This window comes from Phalacrocorax carbo, chromosome 6 (assembly GCF_963921805.1).
Source record: "Phalacrocorax carbo chromosome 6, bPhaCar2.1, whole genome shotgun sequence".
Lineage (NCBI taxonomy): Eukaryota > Metazoa > Chordata > Aves > Suliformes > Phalacrocoracidae > Phalacrocorax > Phalacrocorax carbo.
In genome coordinates, this window is record NC_087518.1 from 50,862,839 (window position 1) to 50,879,842 (window position 17,004).

Sequence of the window (17,004 nt, forward strand, 5' to 3'; positions counted from 1 at the left end):
CGCAGGCGGCCCCAGGAGGGGGTAGGGGATGCGCTGGGGACTGATGCTGCTCCTCTGTATCCTTGCACCCTGCCTTTGAGGACATCCCTGAGTCCTGCAGGCATGGCCCCATGCATGGGATAGGGTGGCAGTGGTGGTGGTGGTGGTACCGCGTGTGGGTTTCAACATCCCCCATCACCCTGGTGCCTCTCGCTCCCCAGGGGCCGCCCGGATATCCAGTGGAGCAACCTGGACCCTCTGCAGCTGATGGAGGAGCTGGGGCAGTTTACATCCCTGGAAGGCTTTAAAGAGCTGCTGGATAAGGCAGAGGTGGGGCAGGCTTACATGGAGCGGCCCTGCCTGGACCCCCGGGACCCACAGTGCCCCCCCAGCGCCCCCAACAAACAAAGCCAGCAGGTGGGTCACAGCGTGTGGGGACCAGGAGGGGTGTAGGGGCTTGCTGCTCTCCTGCCTGCCCTACGGTCCCACATCCCTGATGCCTCCCCTCTGCCTGCAGAGCCCCGACATCCCAGCCGAGCTCTCAGGAGGCTGCCATGGATTCTCCAGGAAGTTTATGCGCTGGCAGGAGGAGCTGATTTTAGGCGGCACGACCAAAGACTCCCAGGGCAAGCTGCTACGGTAAGAGGCACCGCAATGCCAGCATCCCCAGGAGTGGTGTAGGGGCCAGCCATGGTACTCGCTCCTGGGACAGTTTGGGGTAGGGTCCCCTCATCCTCATCCAGTGCCCATGGGAACCCACCCTGGCTGCAAGAGGGGCTGTGGGGCTGTCTGCGAGAGTGTGTGAGGCTGGCGAGTGTATGGAGCTGGCAAGCAGGCAGTGCTTTGGAGCAAGGAGAGGGAACAGGGGACAGGATGCCTGGATCCTCTCCCGGGTGTCCGTGGAGGGGCTGGGAGCCGTGGGGTGGGGGACGGACCCATTCCTGCATCCCGGGGCGCTGCAGCCAGTCCCAGCGAGGTGCGTGCCTGTCCCCCAGCGCCGAGGCCCTGCAGACCATGTTCCTCCTCATGAGCCCCCGGCAGCTCTTTGAGCACTTCAAGGATGACTACGAGATCCATGACATCAGCTGGAGTGAGGAGAAGGCGGGTGCCATCCTGGAGGCCTGGCAGAGGAAATTTGTGGAGGTGGGCACTGGGGACAGCCCCCACGTGGGGCTGGCCGGGGGCGCGCCTGTGTGTGGCATCCCCCTGTTTTCCTGTGGCCATGGGTCCTGGCACCGCTCTTTTGTAGTTAGGTGGGTCCCTAAGGACCCTCAGTGGCGATGCTGACACCCTGGGTGGCTCTGGGGGGGATGTACTGGGGAGTGGTGGGGTTCTGGCTCCTCTAATGGGGTGTGCTTCTGGTAGCTGGCACAGGACTCCATCCCGCCCAACGCCACGCAGAGCGTCCATGCTTTCTCCACCACCACGCTCAATGACATCATGAAGTCCTTCTCTGACGTCAGTGCCATCCGGGTGGCCGGGGGCTACCTTCTCATGGTGTGTGTGCCCCCTCTCTCTGTCCCCCACCATCCCTCCCTTACCCTCTGTCCCTGCTAACCCACTCTGCTCTTCCAGCTGGCCTATGCCTGCATCACCATGCTGCGGTGGGACTGCTCCAAGTCCCAAGGGGCCGTGGGCCTGGCCGGGGTCCTGCTTGTGGCTCTCTCCGTGGCCTCTGGCCTGGGGCTTTGCTCACTGCTGGGCATCTCCTTCAACGCTGCCACCACGCAGGTATGTGCTGGGGGAAGGGCCAGCTACCGTGGTGCTGGTGGGACCCTGGGGGCTGTGGCATGGTCAGGCGGCCAGGTCCCCTCCTGGGCAGTGGCTGTGTCCCCCCACTGACACTGGCTGCTCTCCATCAGGTCCTGCCCTTCCTGGCCCTCGGCATCGGTGTGGACGACATGTTCCTCTTGGCTCACGCCTTCACTGAGATGAGCCAGCACATCCCCTTCAAGGTGAGCACCGAGCCCTGCCAAGGGGATGCCTGGTCCCCTCCTGCCTCCCTGCAGCCCCTCTCATCACCCCCTCCCTCTGTCCCTGCAGGAGCGGACGGGCGAGTGCCTGAAGCGCACAGGGACCAGCGTGGCTCTCACCTCTGTCAGCAACATGATCGCCTTCTTCATGGCAGCCCTGGTCCCCATCCCTGCCCTGCGTGCCTTCTCCCTCCAGGTTTGGCTGGGGTCCCTCTCAGGGCCGGGGGGTGGGAAGGGATGCCCAGACCCAGCTCTGACATGTCCCCCTGCGTGCAGGCTGCGGTGGTTGTGGTGTTCAACTTTGCCATGGTGCTATTCGTCTTCCCTGCCATCCTGAGCCTGGACCTGCACCGCCGTGAGAAACGCCGGCTCGACATCCTCTGCTGCTTCTACAGGTACCAGCGCTGGGCTGGCTGGGAGGGCACTGACCCTATGGGTCCCCACCAGAAACATGGGGTGGCTCTGCTCCTCTCCCGCAACATCTTTTCCTCCTTCCCTTTCTCCTTCTTTCCTCTCTCCCTGCAGCCCTTGCTCCTCGCGGGTCATCCAGATCCAACCCCAGGAGCTTGCAGATGCCAATGACAACCACGCCTGCCACCCCTCCCCTTACGGGCACCCCGGTGTGGCCACCAGTACTCAGATCACCACCACCGTGCAAGCCTTCACCCGGTGCGACCCCTCGGGCCACCATGTCGTCACCGTCCTGCCGCCCACCTCCCAGGTGTGCACCTCACCCGCTGTCCTCCTGCCCCCCACTGACCCCCTGGGCTCGCAGGTCTTCGCCCCGTCCAGCTCCACCCGGGACCTGCTGGCCCAGCTGGATGAGGCCAAGAGCGGGCGGGAGTGCGTCCCCCTGCCCTTCTGCCGATGGAGCCTCGCTGACTTCGCCCGGGACAAGTACGCCCCACTCCTCCTGCGGACCCGGACCAAGGTGAGGTGGAGACGGCCCTGGTGGTGCCACCCAAGGTGGGTGGGTGGCACAGGACCCTGTCTGACCCCCTGCTGTCCCCGCAGGTGGTGGTGGCGGTGTTGTTCCTGGCGCTGCTGGGCCTGAGCCTCTATGGCACCACCATGGTGCATGACGGGCTCTACCTGACGGACATCGTGCCACGGGACACCAAGGCGCATGCCTTCATCTCGGCCCAGTTCAAGTACTTCTCCTTCTACAACATGTTCATCGTCACCAAGGGTGGCTTCCACTACCCAGGTGCCCAAGCCGCACTGCTCAGCCTGCACCAGGCCTTCAGCACAGTCAAGTACGTGGTGCGGGAGGGCAACCGCGACCTGCCCAAGATGTGGCTCCACTACTTCCAGGACTGGCTGCGAGGTGAGGGACATTCCCCCTCTCCATGCCCTCCCGAACCTGTACCCTCCCTGCTGGCCTGGGAATGCCTTCCTTGGTGTGTGGCGCCCCAGGAGGGTGGTCCCTTGATGCCCAGCAATGCCAAGCTGAGCCCTGGGGTTTCTGTGTGGCCATCCTGCTGGCACAGAGCTTCCAAGGGGTGCACGGGATGCTGTGCAGGGTGGCGTGCCCCAGGGGATGCTCACCCCTCATGCTGTGTACCCAGGGCTCCAGGCCACCTTTGACAGGGACTGGCAAGCCGGGCGGATCACCCATGACAGCTACCGCAACGGCTCCGAGGACGGGGCGCTGGCGTACAAGCTCCTAATCCAGACTGGTAACAAGAAGGAGCCCTTCAACTTCAATCAGGTGCGTGGTGACAGGGCTGGGGTGACCAGGCTGGGGATGACACTGTGCCCACAGCCCTGCTCATGCCCATGCCTGCGCTCTCCCTGTAGCTGACCACGCGGCGGCTGGTGGATGAGAATGGCATCATCCCCCCTGACACGTTTTACATCTGCCTGACGGTGTGGGCCAGCAACGACCCCCTGGGCTTCGCTGCCTCCCAGGCCAACTTCTACCCCCCGCCACCCGAGTGGATCCATGACAAGTATGACACCACGGGCGAGAACCTGCGAAGTGAGTGAGCGCGGTGGGCTCTCCGTGGCCCCCTCCTGTTCCCTGGCATCCCCCTGCAGGGGACCCTGCTCCCTGCAGCCTTCCTGCCCCACAAGCATCCCCCCAAAGAGAAACCCCCTGCATCCCTCATCCCATCAGCACCCTCCAGTAGAGAAATTGCCCTGCTTCCCTATGCCCCACGCTTGTCCCCCTGCACCCCACACCCTGAGCATCCTGCTGCGCACTCCCCCTTCACCCTCCTGCTGCAGCAACACCACCCTGCTCCAGCCCACGAGCATCTCAACTCAAAGAAGCCCCTCCACTCTGTTCTTCCTCTGCCCCACAAGCATTCCCTTCCTCCCAGAAGCATCTTGCCAGCAGAGGAACCCCCTCCTCCTTGCCCCAAGTCTAGTCCCGACACACCCCCCAGCCCCATGGTACCCAGCCAGGCATTGGGCTGCCTGGGCTGCCCTCAGGCTGGTGTGACTGGGGTGCCCCCATGCTGCCTGCAGTCCTGTGCTGCCTGTACCCCCATACTGCCCGCACTCTCCTCCCCAGTCCCAGCAGCCCAGCCGCTGGAGTTCGCCCAGTTCCCCTTCTACCTGAGCGGGCTGCGTCGCACAGCTGACTTCGTGGAGGCAATTGAGAGCGTGCGAGCCATCTGCCGGGAGGCTGCCCAGCGCCATGGCGTGCTGAGCTACCCCAGCGGCTACCCCTTCCTCTTCTGGGAGCAGTACATTGGCCTGCGCCACTGGTTCCTTCTGGCCATCAGCATCCTGCTGGCCTGCACCTTCCTCGTCTGCGCCCTGCTGCTGCTCAACCCCTGGACGGCCGGCATCATCGTGAGTACGCACCCTGATGCATGGGAACTGGGGGATGACAGGCTATGCTTCCCTCCTGATGGGTGGGGACAGGGACACCTGCTCTCATCCTTCTGGGTGGCCCTGGGTACCTGCTTCATGGGGATGGGGCAGTGGGGTGGCCAGGGGCACCCTGGGTGGTAGGGACACCCATATGGAGGTGGCAGTGGGTGGGGGACACCCGTATGGAGAGATCAGGGACACCTCTTATGAAGGGAACATATGTAGTGAGCAGGTGTTTGGAGACATCCATGTAGAGGAGATCGAGGGCCACCCCCAACAGATGGGACAGAGTGACACCCCGAATAGGGGGGAAAGAGGCAATAGGGTGAGGCTGCCCTATATGGAGGGGTAGGATTGAGCATGCCAAGTGGAGGGGCAGAGGGGACAGCTAGGCAGAGCCACCCGTCACTGACCCCACCACCCCCAGGTCTCCATCCTGGCCATGATGGCAGTGGAGCTGTTTGGCATCATGGGGCTGATGGGCATCAAGCTGAGTGCCATCCCCGTGGTCATCCTCATCGCCTCAGTGGGCATCGGCGTGGAGTTCACCGTCCACGTGGCCCTGGTGAGTGCAGGCAGACCACTGCCCGGCCACGGGGCACCACAGTTCCCACTCCCCAGCATCCTCACCCCCTTGGCCATGTGCCATTGGGTGGCCATGTCACAGGTGGCACACAGGGATGAGCCCTGCGTGACATCCCCACCCCATGCAGGGCTTCCTGACAGCTGCGGGGAGCAGGAATGTGCGCTCGGCCGCAGCGCTGGAGCACACCTTTGCCCCGGTGATGGACGGTGCCGTCTCCACCCTCCTGGGGGTCCTCATGTTGGCGGGCTCCGAGTTTGACTTCATCATGAGGTGAGCGCCAGCGAGGGGTAAACCAGCTGCCTGCAGCTCCCTGGAAGCTTTGGCAATCAGGGCTGGTGGGCATGGCGGTCCCCCCTGGCTGGTGGTGGGGATGTGGGGCAGCTGGCAAGGATGTGTCTTTCTGGGGGCACCCACCCCATCTTGTATGGAGGCTGGGGAGATGTCGGGGAGCTTGGGTGTGTGGTATGGGAAGCCACATTTGGGGTGGTATGGGGTTCATAGGGGCTGTGCCCACTTAACCTGCTCTACCTGCGGCTCCCACAGGTACTTCTTTGCAGTGCTCACCATCCTGACACTGCTGGGGCTCCTCAACGGGCTGGTGCTGCTGCCCGTCCTGCTCTCTGTCATTGGGCCACCACCTGAGGTACAAGACCCCGCCGTCCTGCCTCTCCCTGTGCCTCCCCCACCCCACACCCATTACTTTTCATCCCCCATTGCCCCTCACCCTGTCCCCCCTTCACCCTATACCCATCTTTGCCTTGCCCAGTCCCAAACTCTCCCTGTACCCGTCCCTCATGCTGTACCATCCCTGCTTTATCCCACCCTTTCTCTGCCCCATATCCAACCTGACCCATACCTACATGACCCCACTCCTGCCTCACCCCACACTGGACTCCCCCCATCACTCCCTGACCCACTTGACCCCATCTCTGCCTCACCTCCTATCTCCCTCACCCCACACAGCCCTTGCCCCATCCTTGCATCACCCCATACCCGCTGCCACCCCCTGCTCCTCCACCCCTGCATGTCCCCCAGTCCCTCTAACACCACCCCATCTCTCCCCAGGCATCCCCGGTGGATAATGGACCCCGCCTGCCCCCTCCGGAGCCGGTGCCCCCATGCCTGGGCCCTGGGGGGCTGTATGTCCGGCGTGCCCCAGCCTGGCCTGCCACCTTCCCTGACCCCTCAGACACGGAGTGCTACATGGAGGGTGTGGGGCCAGGAAGCCCGCGGGGACCCTTCATTGTGCCCCCTGCCCCAGCACACATCCTGCTAGAGGCTGGCAAGGACCCCAGCTTCCCCCGCATCACTGTGAGTGTCTCTGCCCACTGTGGCATTGCCGGCTCCCTGGCATCCCCTGGGAGAGCTGGGGGATGGGGGCTTGTGGGTCCCCTGTGGTGCTGGCAGGGTAGCCAGAGGGGTGCTCAAGCATGTCAGGGCCCTCATGCTCCATGTCTCCTGCCCAGGTGCTGAAGCCCTACAAGGACAGCCCGGAGGTCCAGGGAAAGGAGGCTCCCGGCCCACAGCCTGCACCCCCCCTGCCTTTTGGGGAGCCGTGCCCCGTGCCGCCTCGAGACTACCCACAGCCCTGCCCACCAGGCACCCGGCCAGCTCCTGCTGCAGCCCTGCCCGCATACAGCACCCACCTGCAGGGTCCTGCTGGCAGCTATGCCACCGTGACGGCCACCGCTTCAGTGACGGTGGCCCTGCACCCCACGCTGCCTGGGTCCTACCCCAACTTTGGCCCAGAAGGCTTCGCCGGTGGCGAGCAGGACTGCCTGGAGGAGCCCAGTGTGCCCAGCACCGGTGGCACTGCCATGCCCGATGCCTTTGAGATGCAGAGCATGGGACGCCACGGGGCAGGCGCCCGGCGCTAGGTGAGCTTGGGGACATGGGCACTCAACCCCAGGGCTCATGCACGGTGGCCTGGGGGTGCGGGTTTGGTTTAGAGGGAGCCAGCTTACCCCCACTTTCTCTCTCCCCACAGGTTGCCAGCTCCTGGGCAAAGCATCTTCCCAGCGCCCGGTGAGCACAGGAGGGTGCAGAGCGGGGTTGCCCGCATCGTGCTGCTAATCGCCAGAGCGGCGATGCCCCCCGGTCTCAGCCAAGGAGGATCGGCCCCCCATGCCCCCTAAAGGGGCTCAGCAGGGCAGGCTGGCACTTCTATGCAAGCTGTGTGCAGGCCACGCCATGCCCACGTGTCCCCAGCCTGGGGCTGTGCCAACAGTGCCATGTCCCCGTGTGCAGGGTTTGGGGTTACCCTGCCCCGGGCTTGTTGCCCCCCCAGAAATGGAAGCACTAACTCCCCCCTCTCTGTTTCTGGAGCTGCTGGCAAGGCAGGCTTGGTGCCCTGCCAGCTCACCCCTGCGGGGTCACTGCCTGCTCCCCGTCACCTCCTCCTGGGACCCCCCCACCCGGGCCATGTGCTGGGGTGCCCCAACAGGGTGCCCTGGTGCACCCCATCCTGATAAGGGGGCAGCCCCAGAGCCAGCTGTGCCCTGGAGTGCTGTGGGCAAGGCCTGGGGTGGGCACCCCCCACCTTTATTTATTGCAAAGGGAAACTATCTATAGAGAGATATATATTTTTAAGCTTATTTTAAAAGATTTATTTCTCAGCCTATGGCCTCGCCCAGCTGCCAAGGGTGCAGGCAGGGGGCAGACCCTTTGCCAGTCCAGGGCTGCCTGCCGGAGGGAGCAGAAGCCTGGGGTGGGGGCGCAGACCTGGTTTATACCCCTGCTCCATGGGGTGCTGGGTGGTCACAGGCACCCCCTCTCACAGGCTCGCCCCCTCTGACACACTGCTCTGTGCCTCAGTTTCCCCACTGGCAAGCATGGGCGGGCTGGAGATCGGGGACATGCCATAGAGCCAGGGAGCCTGTTGGTCCCACCGCACAGGCAGTGTTTTGGGGGGGTCCTTGGGGTGGTCCTTGCTGTGCCGAGCCCCTGAGCTGTCCCACAGCCACAGCCCCTTGTGCAATGCTCGTGCTCTGCCCTGGTGACAGCACGTGCGGTGCACACCTGTGGCAGTGCACGCTCACGTGGGCACCCATGGTGCCACCAGGCACATCTCTGGGAAAGCAAATTTCTCACCATGTCCCTGTGCAGCAGGGCTGTCCCTGAGGCCAGCCCCTGTCCCTGTCCCCAACCCTGGGCACCATCCGCACCGTTACCCAGCACTTTAACTCCAGCGGTGTTTGCTGTGCCTACCACCCCAGCCCCCCCCAGCTCCCAGACACTGCCACTGAGCTGGGGTGGCCCTGGGGATCCCCGTCCCCATGCCAGGCGTGGGCATGGTGGGCAGCCCCTTCCCCCAACACGCCATCTAAGTTATTTATATCAAAGAGAGCAAAGGTTTATTTTTGTAGTTTGTACAGCGGTAGTGGGGACCGAAGGTTTATTTTTAAAGAGTAAATATATATATTATATATAAATTACCTGCCTTGTCCAACCCTTTTTCCTGGGGGGGCACAGCTGGGGGAGCAGGGTGCTGCTTGAGACAGAACCAGCTGTGTGTGCACAAGCAATATGGGGTGTGCGAGGGATTGTGCACACTAAGGAAAGGTGTGTAAGAATATGGGGGGGGGGGGGCCTGGCAGCCTGCCCCCCAGCCCCGGGGCTACAAGGGGCTGCTGGCAGGGCTCGGGCTGGGGGTCACTGGCGTTGGTGCAGCGGTGCTGGGTGCGTGCAGAGAGCCCGGGGGGGGTCTCCCCTCTCCCCGCCCACTCAGCCCCTTCCCGACCGCTGCCGTGGGGTGGAGGGTTGCGCCCGCGCCCCGGTCGGTGCCAGCGCTCGCTGCCGGCTGCAGCACGGCCCCGCTGCCGGGGGAGGGCAGCACGGCCCCGGGGAAGGGCCCCGGCACAGGGCTCGGCTGGGGGCCGGCGGTGGGGCTGGGAAAGGGGGAGCTCACCCTGTGCCCGCATCCCTCAAGGGACCCTGCAGCCCCGCCACACCTGGGGTCACCGCCCGGGCTGTGTGCGAATGCTGCAGCGCCGGGGCGTCCTCGCACCGATCCCGTGGCCCAGCTCCAACACCACCACCCCCCAAGTCCCCGCACCCCTTTTTGGGGTGACCTGAGCACCCTGACCCCGAAGCCATGGCATGGGGCAAAGAGCTTTATTGATGCTCTTGGCTGCGGCAGCTCCTCTGGCAGTGCCCAGCCCAGCAGCCTGCCCCACTGCGCAGCACCTGGCCGGGGGGGCGCTGCCACTGCCTGAGCCCCCCGGTCAAGCTGGGGGACCTACTTGGCATGTGGGTCCAGGTGGCGGTGGTGGTCGCGGGGCCGCGTGCCACGCCGGGGCCGGCAGAGGTGGGAGGGCACCCCGCTGCCCTTCCTCAGCGCGTGGGTCCGCCAGGCTGCCGCGATGCTCTCCACCTGCGAGGACAGGGTTGGGGGCATCAGCATGGCCGTGGCATGGTTCCCCCACCAAACCCGGCCCTGCAGCATCCTCCAGCCCCAGAGGTGAGCCAGGGCACCTTGAGGGGAGGCAGAAGCTCACCGGGATGAGCAGGTCCCGCTGGTTGTGGCTCTCCAGTGTCGACAGCTCGCTAGGTGCCAGCAAGGGCAGGCGCAGCTCCTGCACAGGCAGGGCAGCCACCTCTGGCACTGGGCGCTCCAAGACGGCCTGCAAGGTGTGAGGGATGGGGCTGGTGATGCCCCGGGCACTGAGAGTGTTTGGGGGGAAACACAGCCTCTATGTCCATCACATAGCGCCGGGCTCAGGGATGGAGTGCCTGGGTTCCTTGCCTGGGCTGGTAGGGGGTCCAGACACCCCTGGGTGGCTCTGCGTGGGGGGCAGCCAGGGCCCGCCGCACACACCCCCCTTCCCGCCCCACCTTGGCCATATTACACTCACTGAGCTGACATGTGCCCACTCCCGCACGGCCTCCACCAGGTCCAGCTCATCCATCGCCAGGCGGTCGCTGCGCAGCACCCGTGCTAACACCACATCAGAGAGCTCGTGGAAGCCCTGTGTCCGCACCACTGCCTGCCAGCACACCACAGCACCAGGACCTCACACTGTGCCCCCTCCCACTCCCAAAAAAGGGCCATTGGATGCATTCTGGCACCAGCCCTGCCTGACACTCCAGCACCCCCCACCCAGACCCTCATTCCCTAGCACCCCAGTACCCCCCAGCCAGCCTCTACCTGGCACCCAGTGTCTTCTCCCCAAACACCATGTGCTCCCCTACCTCCCCTGAACCTCTAGCCACGCCATTATTGGGGGCCCCGCTCTCCTGCCTCACGCTGTGTCCCCCATGCCACGTGCCCCACCTCCATGCCCATGCTTTGCTCCCCCCATTGACCACAGCCATACCGCAGTGCAGCCCTCGATGAAGGCCAGGCAGTGCTGCTGGAGGTCTGCCTGCCCGTAGGTCACCGCAGCCTGTGGGACAACACAGACACCTGCAAGGGGGGGTCTGGGACAGGAGGGACCCCCTGCCAAAGCCCTACAGAGACACAGGCATGCTCAGGGATGCAGGTGAGGTGAGCATCACTGTGCATGGGTGCCAGGGTGTGGGTGTGGGGGGGAAGGGGCACCAAGGTACCCACCCTTCCATGGCCTGCTCCACAGCAAAGGGTTTGGTGGCTTTAGCACCCACAACGGTCACCCAGCCCCACCGTCAGCAGGAAGCACCTGATTTTCCACTGCTGCTTGAAGATGTCACCCAGACATGGGTGGGCAAGGGGCCCCAGCATTGCTCCCACAAGGCCACATTGTGGGAACATTGGGCCACGGTCCCCAGTGCTCCTTGTGTGGGCACAGGGTTAGCTTAAAGCCCTCCACATGTGCTTCATGCCCTGGTGCCAAACCCCGCCAGCCCCATAGCTGTCATCCACCACTGCAACAGGAATTTGGGGTGCTCTCACCCTCCCCAGCTAGGCCACCCCCAGGGCTGGCACTGCACATGTAGGCACCAGGAGAACACATCCGCGCCCCCTCCACGGTGACAGCCCCTGCATGTGGGGTACTCAGGACCAGCAGAGGCAGGGCGAGCATTGCCTCCCCCTCCACCACGGCAGGGGACCAACATTGACGCAAGCAGGGAGGGAAGGCAAGATGTTTTCTTCAGGTTTGTTTTGTTCTGGGGTTTTGGGGTTTTCTGTTTGTTTCCTCCAGGCCAGTTTTAGCTCTGTTTATGCTGTGGTGGTTTGGCACCACATCTGGTGGGAGCTTCTGTGCTTTGGGGCTGGTATCTCGCCCCAAGAGCAGCACTTTGGCCCATGGGAAGTGCAACAAATACCCTTTTTCTGGGGATCAGCCTTGGTCCCACCAAGCTGCGTAGCAGGGCCATTGGGACCCCCCTAAAGCTATTTTTAGGTGCCCCAGCTCTCAGGAGGGTTTTTGGGACTGGCCTCAGAACCATGAGAGCTTGCAGAAAACCAGTGTCTCCCACTTTCATGCAGGTGATGACAAGACCCTGGCACTGGGGAGCTCTGGCCAGCCCTGCTCAGGGCAGCGTGAGGACATTTCCCTGCCAGGCTGTGGTGGTCCCGGTGTCCCTTGCAGCCCTGGTACAATGTGGCCAGGAGTTGGCAGGACAGCTGCTGGGCCAGGGGTGGTTAGGAGATCCTGCCTCACCATCTAGCCAAAAGCAGGAGGGTCAGGTCAGCTCCTGCCCAAAAGCAGACAGGTTATTTTTAACCCTCTGTGACCCCACTTGGGTCACACTCACCTGCAGAGCTTCGCAGACCTGATCCACACTGAGTGTGTCCTTGATGAACTTGACGCAGAGCTGGAAGACAGATGGAGGGAGGGCGGGCAGAGCGGGGACCGAGTCCCATCACCCCCTCCCATGACTCAGCACCCCCTGAGCCCCTAGGACACGGGACATGGGACACAGAAGAAGGGGTGGAGGCACCTCCAGTCCCTCAGGGTTTCATAAGGCAGTGACAGGCTGTGGGCAGCCAGCCCAGGCACTGATTCAGCCAGAGACCAAGCTTGATGTGACCAAGCCCCAGCCCCACATGGGTCACCTAACCCTGGTCACGGTCGCTAGCCATGTCCTGCCATGGGGGGATGGCCCTGCTGCTGGCTGCTGTGCACTGGGTGACCCCAGCTTTGCCCAGCCCTGCCTGCCAGCTGCTCTCTGCCTGTGACTGTTGTGGACCACCAGCTACGGCTGCAGCCCAAATGTGGGTGATGCAATTGGGATGCAGCCAGATGGGTATGTCTATCAGGAAGCAGGACCTCCCTCCTGCCCATCTCAGCTGCCTCCCACACAAAGGGGTCAGAGCCCCTGGGAAACCCAAGGGGATGTGACATGCAGGGAGGAGCTGTCAGCTGGAACAGAAGGGCCCTGAGTCACTAGCAGGAGGGAGATGAGGTCACCCTGCAGCTGGGGACACAGCCACGGGCTTCCCCAGCTTGTTCTTGGCCAGCCCCTTTCCTCCCCCCCATGGCTCTCCCCGCTGCAGGTCATCCCTCTGACGATGCATTTGCTGGATGGTGGGGTAGGACTCCCGTGGCAGGGGCACTGAGTCCCCCTTTCTGCAACACCCCTTATGTCACTTCCCTGCCCAGCCAGCTGTTTAACAGCCCCATGCCACATCTGGGCTTCAGCTGAGCTTGTCCCCACAGGTTGATGGAGCAGGACCCATCCTGCTGCCCCAGCACACAGCAGCCTACAGTTCCTCAGCTAATCAGCAAGGTCCTTCCCTGGTGTGGTGGGACGGGAGGGGAAGTCCAGGCGCAAGATGGCAGGTCACGCGATCAGCCTGGCTGTAATTCAGGAATTACACTGATGACGTGGCCCAGCTGCCCTCCCCAGCACCGAGCCACTCCAGTTCCCTGCCCCCTCCCCATCCGACTTCCACTCCTCCTTTTTGCTCCCTGCCACCTTCCCAAAACCTTCCTGCCTGAGACAGCACCCCCTTGGGAAGAACCGTGGCTGGGATGCTGCGTGCTCCTCAGGACCAGGGCTTTCCCTACATCATCATCCTGCCAGATGACCAGAGGGCACCCATGGGTCATAGCATCGGGGCTTTCCTGCTGCCCTTTGCCGTGTGAGCAACATGAGGCCCCATGCTCTTCCCAGGATTCCCCAGCCTCCATAGGGCTCCTGGCCGATGCTGCACCCCCTCAAGGGGGATCCCACAGGACAGACCTTCTGGGATCAAGAAGTAGGGGCTGAGCCTGTGATGGACCTGGGTGATGCACCATGTGTCTTCATAGCCACCTCCAGCCACCAACCAGGCAGGGACCATCTTGGGGTGCTCCTCAGCATGGGGGTGGGGCACTCAGGGACCACTGTCCACAGCCTAAGCAGGGCCATACCTTGCACAGGTCCTGCAGGCCATACTCCACGGATGAGGTCAGCACCTCCAGTGCCTGCAGGCAAGAGAGACCCTGTGAACATTGGTGTGCAGCATGCAGGGGTAATGGACAGGCATGGCAGCCCAGGGACCAAGGGCATGGGTCCTCCTGCCTCCATGGGCGCTCCCACATGGGACGTGAGGGTGGGGGTGGGGGGAAGGACTGCCACACAGGGGCATTTGAAGGTATCCTGCTCTGGGATCCCCATTCCCACCACCCAGGGTGTGCACAGCCAGCTGTTCCAAGGCTGGAGCACACACGTGTGGGACAAGGTGCTCTGGACACCCCACTGTGCTTGGCTGAGACCCCACACATTCATTGCACCATTAGCCAGTCAGAAAGCATCATGCAGAGCATCCCCTCCACCTTTGGCACCCCAGGAGCTGCAAAGCACCCCCCTACTGCTGCGTCCCCACCTTGTCCCTCCCATGCCCATGGATCCCACCAGCCCCACCCCCCACTCACTATGTGGCTGTTAAGGGTGACACTGTTGGTGTAGAGGAATTCAATGACGGCGAGGAAGACCTCGGGCTGCACGTTGCCCAGGATGAAGGGGCCCTGGGGTGGGACACTTCCGGGGGGTTCCTCGCTGCCCAGACCCTGGCCGAACATTCCCCGGAAAGCCTGGCAGCGGCACGCCAGCACACAGCGGTGCGCAAACACCTTCTGCTGCTCCTGGCCCACCACGAACGTCACGTCACTGTGAAGGAGAGGGGACTGTGAGGGATGGGGGGGCCCTTGGGAAGCCAGGGCACGGGATGCCCTGGGGCTTGGACAGGGCACATGGGCAGGGACCAGCTGGGTCTCCAGCCTAGCAGGGCAGTGCCCTTTAGTTTTAACCTGGGGCTTTTCCCAGCGGAGGCACAGAGTGCTTCTTGCTGGTGGCTCTTTGCAGCCATCTGAATGCTCCAGGTTGGGCAAGCAAGCTGGGTCTTCTGGAAGGCACAGATTGCCACAGGTGCTGGCACAGAGCAGGGCAGAGAAAAGCCTGGGATAGCTGGGGAAAGTGGCTTTCTCTATTGGCACAGCAAAGCTAGGGAAAGTGTGGCTGTCACTGGGCTTGGCCTCCTTGACTCATGGGCACTGACTCACAGGCTCAGGGTTGCAAACCTTCCAGCATCACTGCCAGTGGGGCTGGCACTGGCCCTCCCTGCACATGTGGGACAGGGCAGCCTGCACTGCACACGGGGGCATGAGGTCCCACTGCCCTGGTCCCCCCCAAGCCCCCAGCATGGTTCCCTAGCCCTGCGGCCCTAGGAAAGGGAGGCAAGATTGGAGGAAGGTGAGCAAAGGGCAGGGAGTCTCCAGCCCGTGTGAGCCATGCAGCCACGGCCCATCCATCCCGTCATCCCCCGTCCCAGCAGGGCAGTGAGCAGAAGACATGCCACCCAAACTCTAGCTGCCACAAGGCCGCACCCAACCCCCCCTCCCCTCCCCCCCAGCTGTTGCGGTGTCCCACAGAGGACATGCCCACCAGAGGGAATGGCATCTGGGTCCTCCCACGTGTATCGGGATACAGTCAGCTGGGACATGCTGGGCAGTGTGAGCAGAGCCCGATGGGTCCTCTGTGACTGGTACTGCAAGGGGGACCGAAATAAACTGCTCCATGGGTATAGTCCATGGGCCAAGTAGGGGAAGCAGGGTACAGGCTGCAGGATGCAAGCTGTGGGATGCAGGCTGCAGTTATGGGATGCAAGGCCTGGGATGCAGAATGCAGGCTGCAGAACAAAGAATGCAGGCTGTGGGGTGCAGGTTGCAGGATGCAGAATAAAGGCTGCAGGATGTGGGTTGATGAATGCAGGACAAAGGTTGCAGGTTGCAAGATGCAAGTAGCAGGATGTGGGCTGGGGATGGCCGGGTGCTGGCAGCCGCTTCTCCACTGCCTGGCACTGTGGCTGGGGAGTTTTCACTGGAATTTCTTTTCTGGGTGGCCAAAATTTCAGCAGGGATGGGGATTTCCCCAGATAGCCTTGGTATTTGTGCCAGGCCTTAGTATGAAGTGGGTGAAGAAGACCACACTGCTGGTCAGCTGCCATTCAGATTGTGCCATGTAGGCAGGGGGTGGCCAAGTCAGCAGCTCTCCGTCTCCACTCCCTGCTCTGGGAGGAGGTTGCAGGCACAGCTGGCACTGCAATCGGGGGGCCAGATGGGCTGCTGCCTGCTCTTGGGGGTGCAGAGATGCTGGAGATGTTGAAGGAAAGCACCAGTGAAGCCAGTGTGGGAAAGGAGCCAGGCACAGGTGGCTGCCCCTGGGGAACACAGTGGCTGCAGTACCCCCACTCCTGGCAAAAGCAGGAGCCCCAGAAGGGAATTCAGCGTGGGACACTGCCTTGCCCTGCTGGCATCATGCCCAGGGACAGAGCAGGTCTGGGCGCACCTGGGGACTTTCCCCTCTCTAGAGAGTCAGTGGCTGTCCTGGGGGAATGCACCCATGCAGCCCTGGGCTCCTGCTGCCGCGTGGCTGTGCTGGGGGAAGACTGCAAAAGCCACGCAGGATGTCCCAGGACATGTACCAGCCATGCCTGCCCCACCAGCTGCCCGAGGGTCCCTGCACTGCCCAGGGGCCCCAGACCCCCCTGGCAGGGCCCTGAGCCATGGGAAAGTAGCACGGAGTGGGGCGCTAAGTATGGCTGGGGGGGGGTGGCAGTCCCCCAGCCCCTCACCTGAACTGAGGGTTGTTGACCAGGGTGCGGAGGGCGGCGGTGAAGGCAGCTGCTTCACCCTGCAGCCGTGCCGGGCAGGGTCCAGCCATGGGCTGCCTCGGGGAGGGCCGCGGAGGAAGGCGGCGCAGGCAGGCGGGAAGCAGGCAGGAGGCTGGCGGGAGGCAGGCAGGCAGGCGGGAGGCTGGCCGGCCTGGGGAGGAGGCCGCCGCGCCATACGGCATGGCCCATTGCTAGGGAAACCTGGCAGGCAGCGCTGGGGCCAGGCAGCCGCACTGCTGGAGAGGCAGCGGGAGGGAGAGAGGGGGCGGTGAGTGCGGAAGCCCACCCTTGCTGCTGAGGCAACTCCGTCGCGGCGTTTTCCGGATGGAAGCCGAGCAGACAGGCAGGCCTGCATCTCTGTTCAAGTGGCATCCACCAGCACAGCTCATGGCATGGCACAGGGACCAGCCCCACAGCCGGTGACACTGCTGCAGAGGAGCCCGTGGATGAGACACATGGGGGAGAAGGGAGGCAGGCAGCTGGGATTTTGGAAAAGGCAACACATGCACAGGTTAAATGCACAAAAATCAGCCCCACCTCCACGTGCACAGCCCCCATGGACAGCTGCTGGGCACGGCTTCGTCCCTGGCAGTGGAGAAAACTCGAGCCCAGTGGGGAGATCTGCT

General features: G+C 63.4%; 2 protein-coding genes across 3 annotated transcripts in view; one reads left to right on the top strand and one right to left on the bottom strand.

The window, feature by feature from the left end:
* The window catches only part of PTCH2 (patched 2), a 21,816-nt gene extending 13,021 nt beyond the window's left edge, over nt 1-8,795 (top strand). Inside the window, 19 exon segments of the mRNA XM_064455234.1 lie at nt 201-396; nt 497-618; nt 975-1,122; nt 1,345-1,476; nt 1,555-1,710; nt 1,842-1,934; nt 2,023-2,148; nt 2,229-2,347; nt 2,478-2,883; nt 2,967-3,279; nt 3,521-3,663; nt 3,753-3,933; nt 4,471-4,754; nt 5,203-5,340; nt 5,489-5,631; nt 5,905-6,004; nt 6,427-6,672; nt 6,828-7,238; nt 7,349-8,795. Coding sequence (XP_064311304.1) covers nt 201-396; nt 497-618; nt 975-1,122; nt 1,345-1,476; nt 1,555-1,710; nt 1,842-1,934; nt 2,023-2,148; nt 2,229-2,347; nt 2,478-2,883; nt 2,967-3,279; nt 3,521-3,663; nt 3,753-3,933; nt 4,471-4,754; nt 5,203-5,340; nt 5,489-5,631; nt 5,905-6,004; nt 6,427-6,672; nt 6,828-7,238 — 3,457 coding nt within the window. The 3' untranslated portion in view covers nt 7,349-8,795.
* BTBD19 (BTB domain containing 19) lies at nt 8,760-16,620 on the bottom strand. 2 transcript variants are annotated; one of them, XM_064455235.1, is made up of 8 exons: nt 16,340-16,620; nt 14,142-14,376; nt 13,638-13,691; nt 12,037-12,096; nt 10,677-10,745; nt 10,215-10,346; nt 9,858-9,983; nt 8,760-9,733 (listed from the first exon to the last, which is right to left on the bottom strand). In XM_064455235.1, exons 1-8 carry the CDS (start codon nt 16,558-16,560, stop codon nt 9,599-9,601), a joined length of 1,032 nt encoding a protein of 343 aa, XP_064311305.1. In that variant the 5' UTR covers nt 16,561-16,620; the 3' UTR covers nt 8,760-9,598. The 2 variants fall into 2 exon arrangements, with proteins under 2 accessions (XP_064311305.1, XP_064311306.1); XM_064455236.1 differs by lacking the exon at nt 12,037-12,096.
* Between the last annotated feature and the right edge of the window lie 384 nt (nt 16,621-17,004).